This window comes from Cryptomeria japonica, chromosome 2, assembly GCF_030272615.1.
Source record: "Cryptomeria japonica chromosome 2, Sugi_1.0, whole genome shotgun sequence".
Taxonomy (NCBI): Eukaryota; Viridiplantae; Streptophyta; class Pinopsida; order Cupressales; family Cupressaceae; genus Cryptomeria; species Cryptomeria japonica.
The window spans coordinates 69,099,240-69,121,087 of NC_081406.1; the positions used below are offsets into that span (position 1 = coordinate 69,099,240).

At 35.8% G+C, this 21,848-nt stretch overlaps 2 protein-coding genes across 2 annotated transcripts; one reads left to right on the forward strand and one right to left on the reverse strand.

Annotated features, from left to right (window-relative positions):
- Positions 1-7,840: 7,840 nt before the first annotated feature.
- LOC131056577 (alpha-xylosidase 1) lies at positions 7,841-17,142 on the forward strand. Its single transcript, XM_057990885.2, has 4 exons — positions 7,841-8,504; positions 9,281-9,939; positions 11,254-11,484; positions 15,316-17,142. The coding sequence occupies exons 1-4, from the start codon at positions 8,293-8,295 to the stop codon at positions 16,962-16,964; spliced, it is 2,751 nt and encodes a 916-aa protein (XP_057846868.1). The 5' UTR covers positions 7,841-8,292; the 3' UTR covers positions 16,965-17,142.
- An 800-nt stretch (positions 17,143-17,942) lies between these two features.
- LOC131056578 (uncharacterized) lies at positions 17,943-20,105 on the reverse strand. The gene is made up of 3 exons (XM_059212711.1): positions 19,113-20,105; positions 18,610-19,018; positions 17,943-18,493 (listed from the first exon to the last, which is right to left on the reverse strand). The coding sequence occupies exons 1-3, from the start codon at positions 20,103-20,105 to the stop codon at positions 17,943-17,945; spliced, it is 1,953 nt and encodes a 650-aa protein (XP_059068694.1).
- Between the last annotated feature and the right edge of the window lie 1,743 nt (positions 20,106-21,848).

A 21,848-nucleotide genomic window follows, 5' to 3' on the forward strand; every position in this document is an offset into this window, starting at 1 on the left:
GTCCTATGCGCTAGCGTATATCTACGCGCTACTCTTTTCTTCCATTGCGCTACCTAATCTATCCTATGTGCTAGAACCTATCTACGCGCTACCATATCCCTCCTAGGCGCTACCCTTTTAGCCCTATGCGCTAGGTTAGTCCTACGCGCTAAACCCCTTTGCCTATGCGAACCCCGGTAGCTCCTATGCGCTCGGTCATACCTACGTGCTACCCAAGCCTTTGCATGTGCTATTTTATCTACATGCGCTAACCTACAAATCCTATGCGCCAACTAAGCATTTTCGGACGCAACTTCTAAATTTAAATCTGATGCACTAGTCTACACTTCGTATGCGCTACTGTTGACCCTAGACGCGCTAAAACGAACTATCTGAACTTTAAAATTCAAAAAAACACCTGAAAACGACAAAATGAAAAATCCAAAAGGGGTCAAAAATGTTGACTTACTGGTGGTCCACGCGCTACTGGTCTCCGATATCTCCGGACGCGCTCGAAACGGTGTCTGTGATAGGGAATAGGCATTTTCTCTCTAGAGCAAATTCTCTTTTCTTCAAAGTCAATAAAGCACAAATGACTTTAAATCAACCCCTTTTCCCCTTTTATAAGAGGAAAATGAAATTAGGGTTAGCCAACTGGACCTGTAATATGGTCGCGGTCTCCTCTATACCAAAACAATTGTAATTTATCGAGAGATGAATCAATTTACACACTTTCTACAAGCATGAAATCCTACACATCATACGAACTTCATCAATTTAAATCAAAAAATATTGATTCATCTCCCGAGGGGGCATCACCATCAAATTTCGAATCTGGGGCATCACATCAAATCTGGGGCACGACTGACAAATCAAAAGAGCGACACAACAAAAATTGCATTTGATCATAAATCATAATAGGACATCATTTTCTTTGAAATAACATGTGCACACATGTCACTTCAAAGAGGGGCAAAATGTAGACATATAAAAATGACCATATTCCTAAATGAATATTTTATGTTCATTTCTCTATTTGATTAAATCCAATTTAATTAAATTATCCACATTCTTCTATTTTATTAAATAAATTATTCAATTTATTTAAATAAATTCACTATACCATTTAATGAATAAATCATTTTATTCAATTAAAACCCCCCTATCCACTTTTAATTAAATTCAAATTTAATTAAATAGTTATCCCAAATTGAATAAATCAAATTTATTTAATTACAACCAAATTGAATTAAATCATTTAATTCAATTAAATCCTATTATCCCTCCATCCACTTGTAAAATCCCAAACCTCTTTCTAATCCCTTCTAGAATCTTCTAAACACTTCTAATTAACCTAACCCTCCTCTAAATTTTGTCACATCCCTAAGCAAAGGGAAGTCACTTCTCAAATGGCTTAAAGTCTTTGATAACCATTAAAGGTTTTCAACCTTCAACCACCAAAACCCTTAAAGTCTTTGAAAACCATTGAAGGCTTCCAACCTTCAACCACTTAATCCCTAAAGTCTCCAATAACCATTAATGGTTAATTCAAACCCTCCCACATGGTTAAAACATTTGTTTTGACTCAACCTCTATCCAACCCAAGGGTCTCATCAGGCCATTAATGCTTTGACCATGATTATCTCTTAATCATTTGCACAAAGGTTTATCCTTGGATTAACTCTTAATCCAGTGGGTAAGCCTAACTTAGACTTGACCCTTAGCCTTTAGATAACCATGAGGTCTTCTCAGGCCTTTAATGTCTCCAACCTCTTCTCTTAACCCAACCCTATGTTGACACTTGTCACCATTTCATTGGTGCCAATTGTGCACATGGATCCCCAACTTTCAAACCTGGCCCTTGATTAAACCATTCAATCTTGACCATCCATTGCCCTGTTTGTGCTATAAATAGAGCTCTCATTCCTCCATTCAAAACAATCATCTTTCAAATTTGAAGCATCACACTTATGCTCAAATTCTTTCAAGCTTTCATTTTATATATGCTCATCATTTAGCCTCTTTTAGATCATAAATTAGACTAATATTGTATGTTTAGAATAATTTCTTTATCATTTTAGTTCAATCATAGACTAAATATAGTATGCTAGGATAGTATTCATACTAATCTTGTCATCTTATAGTTAGTTTATTGCATTTTAGCATCATACATAGCTTCATATCTATTTCATACTAAATCAATCAAAAGCATCTCTCGTTCTCATATTTGTCATCCCTAAACCATTTTGCTCAGTGATCTGAGAGCAAAAATGTTGGTTTGAGGGACATTGTGAGATAAAGAACCATGGGACCCTCCTTGGGAAGCTGAGTAACACTACGTTACTCCATAGCTTGCATCAAGAAGTCCTATGTGTGTGTGTGGACTAGTAGTTTATAACATAATTTTCAGATGAATGCTGTTAATTGGATCATCGAGCACATCTCCTTCAGAATTTGTTAGTTGATAGGCACCTGATCCATAGACTGATATGATGACATAAGGACCCAACCAGTTAGGTTCAAATTTCCCTTTCTTTTCTCGATCCTGCTGATTTCTTAGATTTTCTTTGAGGACTAGATCACCAACTTTGATTGTTCAGTTAAGATTGGCCGGTGCATAAACTATGGCGGCAGGTTGGGAGGAGCGATAAAGAAAGCTACCCGGGGGTGAAGGATGGAGAAGGTGGTGGCTGGCCTAGCTTTATTTCTTTCCTGTCGACAACCGGCTATAGCTTTACCATCTCCTGCTTTACCATCTCCTTCATTGGATTGACAACCGGAAGGAAGTAGCCACCATAGCAGTTGATCCAGTTGTTGGACTATAATTTCCAATAGCCCTCCTCCTAAATTCAAAAGCATCTAACAAGACAATCCTAAAAATCCTCAAGAAAACAGTGAATGATGCAGGCAAAGATTGGCATGTACAACTCAATCCAGCACTTTGGGCATACAGGACCAGCATTCGCACACCTACAGGAGTACTATACTTAAGGAGAAGATTCCAATAATTTAAAAAGTTCAAAATGCAAAATAATCAACCTCTTTTCCCGTATACAATAATCAACGCATATGAACCCAAAATGAAATTCATAATGATATGCCCCCTCAATTTTTGTTTGGATCATAACTGAGTGCACATGAAATGAGGAAAGAAAAATATTAGGTGAGAAAACTAAGCATGATAATAACAATCGAACTATGATCAAGCATGGTAGATTGATATGTAAACATGTTATAATATAATTATATGATCTAGCAAGAAATGCACATAGAAGGCACTTATGTGTGGCTAATGTGTACTGGATATGTAGATGAAGGTTGCCTCCACTTTTGACATAATTAGAGCAATCTTGAATGCAATAACATAAAAAAAAAAAAAAAAAACATAAAAAAAAAACAAAAAAAAAAACAACGTGCCAAAGATCAAATGAAAGCATATATCGTACATGAAATAAAATGTAACTAATATAGCTTAAAATGTTGTAAGTGCTGAGAAAGTAATAGCCAATAATATCATCATAATTGGGGGGTAATGGATCTATTTGAATTGTATCATAAGATGAATCACATACATCAATGCTCCCATGGAGGTATCATCTTATTTAATATCTTCATTTATAATATGATCATGAGATGTAGCTTGAATTCTCACTAGCATTAAAATAACTCATTGTTCATTGCATCATGTTGAGGTGTGAAAGATGTACTTCTATACTCAATATTATCATCCACACATGTGATCACATATTTGCCAATAAGCTCATGAAGTTTGTCTTTTAGTGTGATGCATCTACATGTACTAGTGGATGTGTCTAATGGAAATAAAATAAATATTTAGTTTTAGTGGGACAAACTTAGATGCATCGATTATTCTTATAGTCTAGGTAGAGTCATAAGTTGATTTTGTATTTAGTTGTTTCAATATTGCACATGGAGGATTTGCCAAGCTAATGATTTCTCTATGTACTTGTGGTTTTATTTGATTAATGTTTGTATGATGATCATCAATGTTGTCAACTTATAAATCTATCCTCATTTAATCCCATTTTAAAAATTTGATATCTATGGAAACTCATGGGAGTGATGAGTTCTATTAACACCATATAATGTAGAAGATTATTTTTAACAAGGGACACTCACAATGGTATAGGCTGTAATATAAAAGATAATCATTAAAACTACTTTCTCTTTTATCATTGAAAGCAATCAATTAGTGAAGAATCTTTGAAGCTCGCTATTTTATAGATTAAATGTTAGCTTAACCACTATGCTTCAAAAGTTAACCACATTCTCATTGATTATTTCATGTGTTTGTTGTTTACATTCTAGTAGATTGACAATTGTGTTCTTAGCCTCAATATTACATTGAAAATGCTCCAAAAAGGCATTTTTTAAGTCTAAAAGAATGGATAGGAGGAGGAAACTAATAAAACCATATGTATAGTCACTCAATATTTGTGCACATAATTTATCCTTGTAGTAATAATATTAACATGTAGTTTTGAATTAACATATGTGAATAAATGAGCCATTTTTGCAAATATGCATTGTAAAACTAGATGCCATAAATCCATCGATGAAGGACATACAATATATCACGTGCTAGGGAATTATGTAATATCTCACTTGTGAAATCCTTCTTCGGTGATGCAGAGCATCCAAGGAACTCAACCAATAGGGGAGATCTTTCTCCCATCTCACCTATACAATAAGGTGATAACCCTCTAAAACCTCACAAGACTCCTCACAAGGTACAATACATCAAAACCTTACTCATGCTTCTTAGCCCTCATCCATTCATTGGAACATGTTCAATTAACCCTCACCAACATGTATGAACCCAAATCAAAACCCCAACACTCAAACACCATATCCTTCCTACTAGTTACTCACTCAACACCTTACCCATTTAGGTCTCCAAACTCCATTCCCAACATACAATGGATACTCCAACCACATTTACCCCTTGGAAACCCCTAGAAGGGTTCCTCAACATCCACTAAAGGTTTTCAAATCACCCAACCACCCAACATGGTTACCCTTCGTTCACAATCAACACACTGCTTATTAGGACAATCAAACGTACTTTGGGACAATCATGTAGTAGATAGGGACACTCATGTTTGAATGGAATATTCCTTTCTTACCTCTTTTCAAATACAAACTATGATGATGGGGATCCATCCTACCACACCCTTGACACTCAAACCTACACCAAATCCACTTCTAAACATGTAAATGCAGTAATTTTCAACACATTGCCAAATTGTGACAACCAAATCAAAGGGTCAAGACAGTCATAAACTCCCATGGATTAATTGCCTTCCTTGTTCATAACACACTTGGATCTTGTCAAGGGGTCCTTCACGCAACCCTCTCTTCATTTGTAAACCTTCCAAATACCTTTGTTTCCTTTACACCATCCAAACTCATGCACACGCTGTGCTCTCAGACCGAGATAGTCAATTTCAGTCCTTTTCCATCATGATTGCATGTGTCAATTTCTTCATGGGTCCTTGCAAGACTTAAACATTAGAAAGCACATATATACAAAACATTTCCACCCATTGGAGTGGTTTATTTGACGTGAAAGAAAAATAAAAGCATTTTTTAACAGTCTCGGTTTACCCTAGATGAGGGTTTAGATTGATTTTACAAGATTTGAGATATCTTTCTAAAAACTCAACGAAGCTGAATGATACAAAAGCCAAATCAGAGGTAGTTCATCCCTCTCTCATCTCCAATGGACAATCAGTGCAAAATGAATGAATTTCTCAATGAAAATGCCTCTTATTAGACTGTCATGGTGGAAGAACTTAGAAAAAGTGTAGGGAACAATGAGATTCTTATTGATTTTTGATAGTTGTATACACACACACCCATCCAACTCCCAAATAAACATGGGAAAGGCTATTTAAATGCCTCCAATGCCTCCCAATTGAAATAACCAACTTTTAAATGTGTATTATTAAATAACACCTAATTACCTATAAGATGCACAAAAAGTTGCTTGAGCAATTTTTGACAACATTGACAATTTTGCTCCAAATTGTGATCCATGACTCCTATGACTCTTTTATGATCCAAATAGGTCCAAATAGACCACAAATACCCTTAGACACCATCAAACATCATATTTGACCTATTGAGACACATTTTCCACATTAGGCCAATTTCATCAATATGTGCCAACTTGGTCCCCATTAGGACTCAACAAACAAACCATTGGCCTCAATGACCTTATTACAACTTTCACACTTCAAAACACAAAAGATTCAAAATTTGCCTCAAAGAGGCTTGATGGTAGCCTAGGTGCTCCTACGCCATTTGGATACTTTTGTAAATCATTAATAATATTCTCTAAATTTTTCAATTCACTTTTAATGGTGGCTAATTAGTGGAAAAGGTTGGGTGGTGAAGATCAAATAACAAGGTTAGAAGTAGTCAAATGCAGAATGATACCTACATGAAATGCATACAAGTAGACAAAGGAGATGTAATAGAAACACATGGGATATATGTGGTCAAAGGAGAAGTGTAAGTGGGTTGACACATGCATAATAGGACTAGATTTAAGCAAACTTTAGAAGTAGGAATGTGGAGAGTAAAAATGGAGAGTGATTTTAAACTCAAAGAAAAATTAAAGAAATTACAAATAGAGTTGAAAGCTTGAGAAAAAAAAAATCATCAGTTCTTCATACAATTTACCAGTATACCATTTTTATTCTATATTTTTCCTTTCTTTTTCAAAATTTATATATTAAATATATTATCTTCTACTCTTTCAATTCCATTAGCATATTGCAATTATCAATAAAAAGATAATAATTTTAAAAAATTGATATTCTTGAATTATACCCATCTCTTTTTTTAATAATTATAACTACAACTATTAATATAGACAAAAAGTAATAAAATAATTCATATAATTGTTTAATTAATATTATTTGTCTCATCATTAATTTTTTCTAAATTACTCTTTATATTGACAATTTTTTTACAATAAAACAATCTATAATATTAGGGAAAAGTATCTAGTAGCCCCCATGTTCTAATAAACGTTTCACTCCTTGCATGCCTAACCTTCAATTACTATCTTTAAGAATAATCAATACATGGTAATTGAAAACCCATTAAAATATTTCACATTCATAAATAGTCGTTCACTCGTGCACCCAAAAGTTAAAATTTGAATGTTTAATTAGAGGGCTTGTGCAACTTTTTTGGGTCCATAGGGGAAGCATATCTATGACCATTATAACTAACTTTGTGCATCCACATATCCTAAACGGTACATTGGATTTCGACAATTTTCTTTTCGTTGTTTCCATATGTGACTTAACTTTTAGTAGTAACGATGCACGTTGTGGGATCCGTTATGTGTGCAAGGATCAAAAAGTGGTCATTTCAAAGTGTTACTTGATATCTTCTTAAAAATGCCCTAATAACCGTGCACTAGAACCACCTAAAAAATGACCAATACTTGTGCACAAATTTCCATGCTATGGATACTCTAACTACTTTAAGTAAAGTGGACAATTAATGGTACATATGACATTTATTAATGAACTTTTAGTTATCATTCTTTTGATTTCTTTAAAATTAATAATTTAAAGATCGACTAAACAAATATTGATTCGTAATTGAAACATGAACGATGAATGATACTCTTCCTCTACTAGAAATAAAACATCAAATTCAGTTGCACAAATGCATGATCCATTCACGAGAGCGTATCCCTAAACTCAGGCACAAAGACCCCACATCTAATGCAGCGGATGAGGGCTAGAAGCTAAACTTTTGGAAATTAGAAAAGACGAAACACTTATCTGAACTGATGTGTTCCACACCTAAAGAAAGAGCAGCTTGCAAAGGAGAATCCAAATGTGCACGTATCTGATAGAGTTGTAGAAGTTTTCGTGGAGTATCCAAACAAATCTCCGAACAATTAAAGCGAACAAACCAAGTCATTGGTCATCGGGACAATGAAGCCAGCGAGTAAAAACAACATAGGGAAAGATCTTAAAAGCAAGTTTTATCATCCTAACAGGAAACTAGCGAGTAAAAACAAGCCAAGGAAAAAGATTTTAAGCAATTCTTTACGACTTGGAAAGTCTTTTGGGTCCATATCTCAGCTATGGGCATCCGCATAGAAGTGTGGACGAAACCTTATCCTCGTTGGCCCACAATAGTCCGACAAGCTCACGTGTCAGGGTCTTAGATTAATCATCATTTTACTGTAAATCCCAATTTCTTAATCTCCCTGATTCGCCATTAATTCTTATATATAGGAGGCAGGGTACTGCAGCAGAGATGGCTACATTCACCACAATGGTTCACCTGGTTGCATTCTTGGTGTTTTTTCACAGCCTTTGGGCTGTGGGTTACTGTCAGGAGGTTGGCCATGGTTACCGTCTTTCTTCTATCGGTAATGGGCCTGATGGGAGCATGATTGGAAGCTTGGAACTCATACGAAATACTGATACATACGGTCCTGATATTCCTACACTTCGACTCTATGTCAAGTATGGTTTGCGCCTTTGTTGCTTATGCATTGGTTTTTTTGGGGTTTTCCCTTCAACTTCAAATATGTTTTGGGTTTCATCTCCATGTTATGAAAGTGATCGTTTCATCTGAGTTTTGATTGTTTGTTGTTTGGGTGTTCTGATATTTGGCTTTTCATGTGTCTAGTCTGCCGAAGTTTTGTTCAGGATTTGATTCATTGTTTTTTGTTTGTAGCTACTAACCACCGTGGTTTAGGGATGTTCTGTTATGCATTGGGTTTATAAAAGGTTTTCTTTATCCTTATTTGGAAACTTGTGGAAATGTGTTTTGGTTTGTTATGCATAGGAATCCGGATGCAGGTGGATTACTGGTATAATTAGTTAGATGGATATACCATTTTGGGTTGAGGATTTCAATGATTTGGGTACGATGGATTATCCCCTGATTTACTTTTACAGTGAATCTGATTTGGGCGGTTTTGATGTTTCGGGTCTGTTTGATCGATTTACTTGTAAATGTATTGGGTATATGTGGTGACATCTTTATCTAGTTAAGTCAGTTAAGACTAACATGCTGAGAGATGGTTCAAGGCGGAGTTATAGATGTGAATGGGATGTACTTCATGATCACTAGCAAATTTTTGCTACTGCCATTTTGATCAATATGCTGAGGAATCCCCTCTTTGCACTAACTTAAACTGTATCTGGCCTTGAGTCTTATCTGCTTCTTATCTGAAATCTTTCTGTTAATCCTTTTGGGTTGAGCAAAGGACTGATGAAGTGAGATTGTAATGCAGGCATGAGACGGGGGACCGGGTAAGAGTTCAGATAACCGATGCAGAGAAGAAGAGATGGGAAGTTCCTTATGACCTCCTTCCTAGATCACAAGCACCTGCTCTAGGAGCAAGCCAGATTTCCAAAACAACTAACCCAGTGTATGAATTCTCTGAGTTCTCAGGCAATGAGTTGATCTTCTCCTGCACAATTAACCCATTTGGATTTGCTATCAAGCGCAAATCCAATGGAGAAGTCCTGTTCAACTCCTCGTATGGCAGCTTGGTTTTCAAGGATCAGTACTTGGAAATCAGCACTATACTTCCCACATCAGCTTCATTGTATGGGCTGGGAGAGAGCACACAGCCCAATGGGGTTAAGATTGTTCCAAATGAAGCTTATACTCTTTACACAACTGACATTGCTGCCTATAATTTAAATACAGATTTGTATGGCTCCCATCCTTTTTACTTGGATTTAAGAAAGGGAGGTTTGGCTCATGGAGTTCTATTGTTGAACAGCAATGGGATGGATGTTTTTTATACTGGTAGTAAGCTGACATATAAGATTATTGGGGGTTTGCTGGACTTCTACTTTTTTGCAGGTTCGGCTCCATTAGAGGTGGTTCAGCAGTTCACTGAGCTCATAGGACGTCCAGTTGCAATGCCTTATTGGGCTTATGGTATGTCCGTACATGCCCTGCTCTCATTGTATTGTATTGGGTTCCAAATATTTAACATATTCTGCAAATCATCTACAATAGTAAAAGTATTAGGTGACTGAATTGTTTGTTTGTTTGTTTACCATTGGAATGTAGTAATTCTGATTTTGGGTTAAATATATTTTGGATTCTGTGTTTTAGGAGATCTGGTAGGTATGTTGGATTTTATCATTTCTTTAATATTTCAAGTGGGATACAGGGATTTGATTTTCCCTTGGCTTCAGGTTTGCAGATTTGTTTAGAATAGATAATGAGATCCCATTTCTAGTATCGAGATGTAGGGAATGTGTTAATGTGAAGTAGGTTTTATATGTGGCATTTTTATATTTTTCCTTTCTCTATGCTTTTGTGCAGATCTAATTAGAATAATGAACAAAATATTTTATTGATTTTCTTTGCCTGACTGAAGCAGTTCAAATACTGATTCATAGGTTTCATTTTGAAATTTCTATTTAATCAGATTCTTAGTCATGTGGCTGTTTATCTGTGATAAACAATGAAAATAGTAGAACTTTCAGTGCAATAGTAAGCTTTCTTTTGGGCTTAGAAGTTGCATTTCAGTAAAACTACCTAAAATGTTGGGGATGTTGGGGATTAGGGAAAGCTGAAGTTGAGAAGGAGGGAGTTATATTGATTGGATGGTTTTACTTTTGGAGGGAGTTATATTGATTGGGTAGTTTTACTTTTGCAAAAAGAATCCGACAGAACCAGCTTTGGGTTGGGAGATCTGGCTTATCCAGTCAAATTGGATCCAAGGATACTGTTACCTTGTTAAAGGAATGTGTCAGAGTATGTATTTGGCTTTATGTTGGGGCTCTGTCATTTCAGCGGTCCATCCCCCAGTAGCCCTGCACCACGCAGGCTCTGCCTGATCTTCGTATCCTTTTGCCTCATATGGTCCCTGCATCACGTTACATTTATGAGGTCTTTAGAAAGACCTATATCAGCCATTCCAAGCTATGGTGAGAAAAAATATAGTTGAAGTTTAGAGCTAATTTTGTTTATCCAAAGATCTTAAATCATCAAATTTTGATGATTTTTTTTTTTTTTTTTTCCATTGTCATATGACTTTATATTTATTGTTCTTACTTCTAAAGAGTATCTAGTGCTCATCCCCTAATCTTTAACCAAAATTTGAGAATTCCTTAAACCTAGTGAATTGGAGTGGCTTTAAATTTGACAGTCACCACATGAGCAGAGCTTTGTTGAATAAGGGTTAATGTTGGAATGGCTTTAGTTATGTTATTAGTAAATGATTTTAATGGGTGTTTGCAGGTTTTCACCAGTGCAGATGGGGATACAAGAATGTCTCCGATGTAGCAAACGTGGTGAGCAATTATAAAAAATCAAAAATTCCTCTGGATGTTATATGGAATGATGACGACCACATGGATGCGGCCAAAGATTTTACTCTCGATCCAGTCAATTATCCTGAAAATAAGCTGCGTCCGTTCCTCGATCAAATTCACGCAGATGGTCTTCATTATGTTGTTCTCATCGACCCCGGTATGCCATCTCTACCCCACATTTTTTCGTACAACGTTTTTTAGTTATGGCAGGCGATTATAACTGAATAAAATTTATTTATATCTGATGTCAGTTATTTTTAATGTGGATTTAAAGATTTGTATCTTTCAAGAGCAAATTCTTTTAATCGAGAGAGTTTATGAAGTCCAATTTTATAGTTGCGCGAAATAATGCATATAATTTTTTTTAGGAAGACATTTTCGCCGAGATTTGATTGCAGAAAAATAAAAAGTGTTGACAGAGGCAGATTTCATTAGGAAACTGACGTTTGTGGTCATTATATTTATTTAACGTACAAGAGAGGCAATGATATTTAATTCTATGGTAGAGGGTGTTTTAATGTGAGTTTAGGGAATGGGATTTCGGTGAAGGTGAGGTAGAGATGATTATCCGTATCAAGGTATCATTATCTTTTATATATTATAAATATATTATAATAGATGTTTGGTACATTTATCAATGTATCATTATCCTTTATATATTATAAATATATTATAATAAATATTTGGTACATTTTAGGTATTCAATAGCCATTTCAGTGGGATTTGAATCTTGATAGGAAAAACCACAACATAACTATCACATCATGCCACTATTGACAATCAATATTATTAGGACATTTGATTATTATTATTATTTTTAAATTTATAAATAATAATTAGATTATAAAAAAGATAATAATTTAATAAATTTTTTTTATTATTATATATTAATTAGATTATAGAAAAAAGGGATTCTTGGCTTTGATTCATAGTGTCAATTTAGGTAACTAGGTTTGTAATGCAAGGTGAGAGGATCTAGTAGCCATACACATTAGTTTTGTGCACCTCAAGTTCTTAAATAGTATATTGAATTCCAACCAAAGTGTCTTCACATGTCATCAAGAGCTTAAAGCTATTGTTTAGTGTTTTACTTAGTAATGTCTTTATTGAGTTGTCAAAAAAAGCTCAAAAAAAGGCTAGATTGTACATGCAAATTAAAGCATGTATTATTGTTTGCCTTATATGTCACCACATACTATCATTATTTTTTTGATGTGACTCGAACATACTTCAATTATCATGTAACTTTGAATTCAATTGTGTAAGATAGCTTTTGCATCTGAAATTGTTGCATGAAAATTGTTAAAATTTGATCTTCAATAAAATAATGATCTTGTATTAAATTTTTACTACTGATCCACACGAATGAGCAATGACCTTAAATGTATGACACCACTATAATGACTATTGATTTAAACTCATCTACTAGAAACAAGCAATTCTATCATCATTCCATAGGACGCGTCTATTCTGGCTCCAAAACGACAGTATGGATTGACTAACACGCGTGTTAGTCGCATGTTTTACACCTGTCGATTTTGCAATTAATGGCTGCGACTGACTAACCTGTCGCTAACATGTTGTACGAAAGGTCCGTTTTGAAACCAAAATAGACTCAACCCATTCGACAATCATTAAATGTAAAATTTTAAATATTTATAAAATTATAAAATAATGGCCCCATACTTTTAATGTCAAAATCTAGATTCATTTTCATAGGTCTTGTGGGAAACTCATCTACACCAACGCCTTCCCTTAGGCAAAAAGTACTTTTCTCAGGCAGCCCATATGCCCTAAAAAATTGATTGTCCGACTAAAAATTAACTACTACCATACGGTACTGCAAAAAATGTGTGCACAGTTTTCCCGCGTTAAAATAGTGGCTCGATTTGTAGTGTGCCTATCATTGCACGCTCCTCGTTGACGATTTTTTTGAAAAATGTTCCTTCGATACCCTGTTTCTTCCTCTTAAGTCTGACCGGAGGATACAAAGCATGACAAATAAAAAAATATCATCGTTAGCCTTGAAAAATCTTGTGACAATGTGGGCCCCTCTGTCGTCTAGTGCGGTAGCTTTATTTGCGACGAATATGGGGCAACCATTTGGTCATGCTTTTTGTGTTTGGCCCCACTCCCCACCCAAGCATGTGACAATATTTGGGTCGTTATCAGTTTGATTGTTTTGATTCATATAAATGTAAAAGACGAACGATAGCAAAATTGTCATTTGGAGAAAGGTGACAAGCGCAAATTAAGCGGAAGTAATGGAGTTCACATGCATCATATTATTATTGCCGGCTACGACCAATTTCAATGTCGACGCGTCTTAGTCCTGGTCGTCTATGCAAACAAAAATCGTCTCACACGTACATTTCTTGCACGTTGCTTTCAAATTAAAGGAATTAGGATTCTTTTATCTTTTCATTTAATTTAAAAAAAATTATATAAGTGAGAGGATCTAGTAGTTGTACATCTTAATTTTATGCTTCTCAAAATCTTATATGGAAATTTCAAATCACTCTCAATTTTTTTACATCAGCGTACTTGGCAAGACCCTTGCTTATAACTAAGGTTTCAGGGCCACATCATCAAGTATGGTGCCACATCAGCATGTTTTTTGCCAAGGTGTCCAAAACAACCCCTCAAAAAAGAGAGACCAATAGATGTGCAAAAGAGGCCCCTATACTTGTGCAATTGATGCGGCATCACGTGATTGGTTGCTTTTTACAACCAATGGTACATTTCATATCAATAACAATTTTAAAGTTACAACTATTGATACAATGTATTATAATTATTAATATATAAACACACAAAAAGTAATATTTTATGTTTCAAACAATAGTTTTTATTTGTACTATTATTGGAGCAAAAAATATCAACAACCCTCACAGCAATCCATACATTCTCAAGTGTTGGTGCTCTTCCACTAATGTAAAGTTGCAATTGATTATTGACTATTGAAAGTAGGTAATATTTAAGTAGTGTTTTTAGTAGAAGCCATTTTAAAATAAATTAGTTTAATAGGTTAATATAGGGGAAGTGTACTTTTAGTGGTTATAGCTAACTTTGTGCATCTATAGATCTTAAACAACACATCAGATTTTCACGATTTTTTCATTGTTGTCTCCATATGCAACTTAACTGCTTATAGCTAAGGTTCTGGCTTTTGGGTAATAAGACACATGTTGTGGGGATCACTTATGTGCATAAGGGTCAAAAAGTACACATTTCAAAGTATCGCTTAATGCTTTATTTAAAGATGTTCCACTGACTGTCCACTCAAAATTGCCAGTATTTGTGGACAAATGTCCCAGTAGTTGTGCATAAATATCTTGACAATGGTGCACAAATGAACCAATTATGAATCAAAAAAGTGATCAGCTATTGATACATGTGCAACTTATTAATGATCATTTTTGATGTGATTTTGACATTTGTTAAGTTTCAACTATGCTAAAGCGTGGTCCTAAGAAAATACCATATGATCAAAAAAGCTATTTTGACATTTGTTAATCTTGGGATGCTATTTTTTATTGTTATCTGTACATGTGTATAGTTGCATATTAGAAAGTGTGGTCCTAAGAAAATACCATTGGAAGCCTATTATGTACAGTGAGAGTTCTAACAAACAATAAAACACAAAAGAGTATATTCCAAACACGATTTGCGAAGGTCTTAGCATTTCAAACATTAAAATCACAAAAATGTCTGATTGGTGTGAGGCCATAAGAGTAGGACAATTTATTTGATTATATAATTCAGATTTTATATATTTAAATATGTGTGATTCAAAATAAAAAATATATATATATTTTTTTAACATATGTCGTATTTATGATTTATCATAAGAAAATAGAAAGTCAGAGAAGAAAAGAAAAGCTGATTTAAAATTGCTTTGACAAATGCATTTTCCCATTATATGAATTAATTCGATTTGATAAAAACTAATATGAACAAATCTGGTTTGTGGTCGTTTCTGGTGCAGGGATCAATGTAAATGAAACCTACGGTGTCTTTCAGCGAGGAATGGCAGCAGACGTGTTCATAAAGCATGATGGACAACCTTTCATGGGTCAAGTATGGCCGGGTGCCGTCTATTTTCCAGACTTCCTAAATCCCAGAGCAGTTTCTTTCTGGGCAGACGAAATCTCGCGTTTCCACAAAATGGTTCCTGTAGATGGCCTCTGGATCGACATGAACGAGGTCTCCAACTTCTGTTCCGGAAAATGCACCATCCCAAAGAACAAACCTTGTCCGGGCCCTCAAGGATGGTTATGTTGCCTGGACTGTATCAACATCACTAACACACGCTGGGACGATCCCCCTTACAAGATCAATTGCTCAGGGAAGAGTGCCCCATTGGGCTATAACACCATTGCAACCAGCTCTGTTCACTACAATGGCGTCCTAGAGTATAATGCCCACAGCCTCTATGGTTTCTCACAGGCCATTGCCACACATGGTGCTCTCAAGAACTTGCTCAACAAGCGCCCATTTGTGCTTACTCGATCCACCTTTGTGGGCTCAGGGTCATATGGGGCTCATTGGACAGGAGACAACAAGGCTACTTGGGAGGATCTAAGTCGCTCAATCTCCACAATCCTAAACTTTGGGATGTTTGGGATGCCAATGGTGGGTTCAGACATTTGTGGGTTTTATCCAGATGAAACTGGAGGCACTGGTGAGGAGCTCTGTGGGCGTTGGATTCAATTGGGGGCTTTTTATCCTTTTAGTAGAGATCATTCTAATCAGGCCAGCAAGCGGCAAGAGCTTTACTTGTGGGACTCTGTAGCCAAATCAGCCCGCAAAGCTCTGGGCCTGCGCTACCGCCTTTTGCCCTATTTTTATACTCTGGGCTATGATGCCCATGTGACCGGGGCTCCCATTGCCAGACCCCTGTTTTTCTCTTTCCCAGAGGATGAAACTACATATGGTATAGGCACTCAGATGATGGTGGGGCCTGGAGTTCTTGTGTCCCCTGTGTTGCACAATTTGACTACCAAGGTGAATGCCTATTTCCCCAAGGGAAGTTGGTATAGCTTGAATGATATGTCCCTGGCCTTGATGTCCAAGGGAGAGTATATCACACTGGATGCTCCTATTGATACTATTAATGTTCATGTCTATGAGGGTTTGGTTTTGCCCATGCAACAAGGTGGGTATACTACTAAGGAGGCTATGAAGACTCCTTTTACTTTGGTGGTTGCATTTCCATTGGGATTTGAGTCTAATGGCGGAAATGCGCAAGGGGAGTTGTATCTTGATGGAGGTGAGGATTTGGATATGAAGTTGGAAAATGGAAAGTCGACTTATGTGAAGTTGTATGGTGAGTCTGATGGGAAGAAAGTTAGAATTTGGACAAAGGTGCAGATGGGGCAATTTGCTTTGGAGGAAGGGTGGACTGTGGAGAAGATTATGGTGTTGGGACATTCTTCTTCAACTCATTCTTCTCCATCAGTTATTGAGCTCAATGGAAAGCTTTATTCTTCATCAACATTTGGATTTACTTATTCCACATCAAGTAAAAAAGGCAGCAACCATATCGAAAACAATGCTCTAGAATTGAGTGGATTAGCTCTTCCTATAGGAAAAGAATTTGATTTGTCCTGGACTGTTACTTCTAGTAACAAATAGAACTCTTATTCGGCAAGACATTAACTTGCTGATTGATACCACTCATTAAGACATCTACAATGTAATGGCTTCAAAGTTATGATTGATGGAAGATTGCAGCCTTGTATCCAATAATTCCTTCTCACAGGAATAAGTCCATATCATTACTTATCTAAAATCATCAATAATTATAAATGCACATGTCTGTAACCCCAAAAATATCTACATGTTTCAATGCATAAGATATCCTCTGCTGAATATTTTTCACTCAAGACATGCCTGCACAATTCAAATTAATTAATTGCAAATGTTAAATGCTGACTATGAATAAAAACTAATGGGATATAGGCTTCAAATTTGCCATAATTTGTCATACAATTGATACAACATTCAAACAAAAACAACTGTAGTAAAGGCTAGAAATTTGTTGTTCAAATACAGCAAAATATAAAGAGATAGATTGACTGGGAATTCTATGGCCATTTTGTGGAAACTACGCTATTCTGTGTTGATTGCAGTGTGCCAATAAAATAGTTATAAAATTACTAGTAGGTTTTATACTTTATTCTGTGTTGATTACAGTGTGTCAAACTGGTTATTCATGTCAAAGATGTAAATATTTTAATCGGCAATAAATTTTTTGGCCGAAAATTTAAGAAAAATCGAGGAAAAATCGGCAAAATTATCGAACATTTGAAAATATATAATTTTTTTAAAATATTCTAAAAAAACACATGTATACATTAAATTTATAGAACACAATAACATATTACTGGTTTCCATCATATATAAATCATAGTTTGAAACTTTGAGTCAAATACATACCATATGGCATATAGCAAAGTGATATATTATAGATATACCAAAAAAACAAGTTCAAGTTCTAAATAGTAAATACGATTGAGTCAAATCCATATTGTAGAGCCTAGACCACAAAACAAATCAATGAAGTTTGAATACATATCAAGTTCAGGGTTTCATATCATTGAAAACTGGAAATCATAGATTGCGTTTGAGACTAAAGCTCAAAAAACTCTGTTGCCGCTGAGTGGGTGCTAAAGTAGATGGTGTTGCAGCAGTAGCAGCAGCTGCTGCAATATCCTCAACCGGTGATGAATCCACCTCATTTGGATCAACAAACTCATCTCCCACCTCCTCACGTTCTGCCACTTCTGTCGCCCATTCAGTTGCCTCCCTCTCCATCTCATCTAACTGAGCGTCAGTGATAAATGCATCCACATCAATGTCATCAGTAGCACCATCAGGTTCAACAATCCAATCCGCCGTGTATGGATCAATCTCATTAATGTCAAGTGTGTCATATGAATTGTTCCCTTGTACCCTCTTTTCATGCAGTCGAAGGTTGTACCGCACATATACAAAGTCATTCAAGCGCTTCTGAGTCAACCTATTGCGCTTTTTTGTGCGAATGGCTTCAAAGACACTCCAATTGCGCTCACAACCAGAAGCACTACAAGGCTGAGATAATATGCGGATTGCAAGCTTTTGAAGATTAAGCGTTGTAGCACCATAATCTTCCCACCACAGATCTGCAAGCATACAAATTGGCATTTATAACTTGGTAAATATTTTTATAAACTTAAAGATTGAAATAAATGGTAAAGTTAAACCGTAAAATAGATTTAAGAGCATATTTTTTTTTTACCTGGCAGCAGGGTGTCTCTCTTACGAATACCAATAGGTGAAGAAAACAATGGCCCATCTTCCTTCTTGTACCTCTGCAACTCATCAACAATGAGGTCTTGAATATTTTCATCAGGAACCAACCTCTGAATACATGTGTCAAGGCCAAGTTGAACCTCCTCATCTATTTTGAAATTGCGGGAGTAAAAGAACTTGGGGTTCAAATAGTAGGCAGCAACATGGATATGTTGGTGGAGTTGTCGGTTCCACCTTCGATCAATTATGCACCATATGGGTTCATATTTGGTCCTGTCTGACCCATACAAGTGCTGAATTACCTCTTTGGCCTTATCCATGACCTCATATAGATACCTTATGGGGTTTTTATCCTCATCCACCATCCGTAGAACCCTCACCAACGGCTTTGACAACTAGACATGACAAATTTAACAAAAATCAGCAATGTGTAATATTAGAAAATTAAAAAATATATCATCAATTGAAATTTGAACTTTGAACACTTACATTGATGATCTCCTCCATGCTTTTGGCAAATCTATCATCAAAAACGGCCTTCACGACCTTCTCTGCTTCAGGCTTCCTACAGTAAGGGTTCTGCAACCATCTTTCACTCACAAACATCCTCTCTAGGTTGGGCAATGCACATAATAAGCTCTGTAAGTTGAGGAAATTTGTGGCAAAACGTGTGACTCCTGAACGCACAAGATCCTTACCATCAGTGTGTTGTCTCATAAGCTCCAAGATCCATGTGTGCTTGTAGATGTACTTTGTGATTTCTCTTCCATCTTCAATCACATTCTTCACCCAACTAAGTTTCCCTATGTCCTCGAGGAGTAAATCAAGGCAATGAGCAACACAAGGGCTCCAAAATAATGACGGATGCCTAGCCTGTAGAAGTTTATCGATTGCCACATATGCAACTACATTATCAGTCACAACCTGAACAACATTCTGCACTCCCACTTCGGTCACCACCTCATCCAACATGTTGCACAAGGTTTCTGCATTCTTCACTTGATTTGAGGCATCAATCGATTTTAAAAAAACCAACGGTCCCCCTGAAGCAACTAGAAAGTTTATGAGTGTCCTATTCCTACTATCCGTCCACCCATCAGATAAAATGGTGCAGCCATTCCTTTCCCAATTCCTCCTTTGTTGTTCCACCAGCTGATGTGTGTTTTGGACCTCATCTTGCAATAGTGGCCCACTCAACTCATAACGACTTGGGGACTTGAACCCCTTACCAGAAATGGTCAATCCACTAACCATTTGCTCCCAATATGGACTCTCAATAATACTAAATGGAATATTGTTGTAAATCCAAAATCTAGCCACTGTCGCTCTTGTCTGCTGATGCACTTCCTTATTCCATGAAGTACCTAACAATCCAGGTTGTGCACCAAGAGTGTTACGAGGAATGAAAAAAACAAATGTATTGCTGCCCACCCCAAAATTTTCCGACTCTGTAGAATTGATATTCCTCGTTGGGGCTGTCATTTTCTTTGATGTCCTCTTTTTTTCTGCTTTCTTTTGCTCAAATTCTGAAAGTTTTGCTTTTGCCTCCCTTTGAACCTCTTTAGGACAATTGTCACATACCGTAATATTTTGTCCACTGATGGACAATTGTCACATACCGTAATATTTTGTCCACTGATCTGTGCAAGGTGAATTTGAGTCGGTATATTCCACCGGTCATAGTTTTCCTGCAATGGTTACAAATAACCTCTCCTACCACTGCACTTGGTGTGCCATTTTTTCACATAGGATCCCTCTTTCTATCACCACCTCTAGTTGTAGAAGCCATTGTCTTTTATAAAAAATCGAAAGAAACCTAGCAAAAGAGACCAAACATGGATCAATATATGCCATTAAGAAAAAAATGTTGGTCTTTCTTTAGCTGATATTGGAATGGAATGAAAAGTCTAGACTCTACACATTACAGACATTCTGAAATATATAGTTATTGAGAAGAAACTAGCAAACAATCTGTTTTAGTTTGTTTTTAACAACAATTACAAATTTACAACATCTTCAAAAGACAATTATTCTTAATTTCCTACATTTTCACGGTTCACCTTTATTCCCGAATCCTTGGTTTAGTTCATAGGCATTGGTTCTTAAATTGTGGCTTTGGGTCTAACTTCTAGCATAAATTTTTAATCTTGTGTTCTTGAAGAAAAAAGGAAATGAAAATGTGAAATATGAGTTATATTGCATGATTTACAAGGTTTACTGTTGTGTAATATAAAATTATAAATCACAAGGTTTATTGTAAATCATGTAATATAAATCGAAGGTTATGTGAAACAGGAGTTGTGTAATTCTAAATTCTAATTACTAATTACTAATTATAATATATTGTTTACAAGGTTTTGAACTTTTGATTGTGTTTAGTGTTTACTGTTTTATTATAATATACTGTTTAGTGTTTACAAGGTTTTGAACTTTTGATTGGTTGTGTTTACTTTTGAATATATCTCCTTCAGCGTACAAGGGAAGGAGATTTTATCGTTCATAGTTCACACTTCACAAATTACCTAATTTTTATTTTAATTGATTGCAAACTAATATATGATAATTTATTAATTATTAATGATAATAGATATATCATTTTTTTAAAAATTCTGTAAAATATAGCTAAACAGTCTCAAAGCAAAATATTACACAACTGTGTGATATAGACTCAGTTGATAATGATAATAGATATATCATTTTTTTTTTAAATTCTGTAAAATATAGCTCAACTGTGTGATATAGACTCAGTTATCAAAAGTTAAAAGTGAAACTTTAGAAGACATGGCGTAATATTTGTTGATGTTCAACTTTACAATGGCAAATCGAGCCAAACCTAGAAGTCGCGACTGCAAGGGATGTCAGGCATCAATCGTTGGGGAGGAGGGAAGTCGTGGAGCCGGAAGTCAAGCCGCAGTCGCGTGTTTTCTGAGGCCGAAAGAAAACCCTTTTCTCTTCATTCCGCACGACCCTTTTTACCTTTTAGGGTTCGTGGCCTTTTTTTTAAATTCTTTTTTCTTTATGCCAATTGCCGAGTTTCTAGGTTTTAATCACGATTTTTTGCGAATAAATCGCATGCGATTTAAATGACGATTAAATTGTTCTGCCAAATGACTCGTGATAAATTGCGATTTGCATGATATTTTGGCAATATTTACATCCTTGATTCATGCCATGTATCCAGTTAAAAAATATGTACAACCCTATTAGAGATGTCAAAGAGAGGAG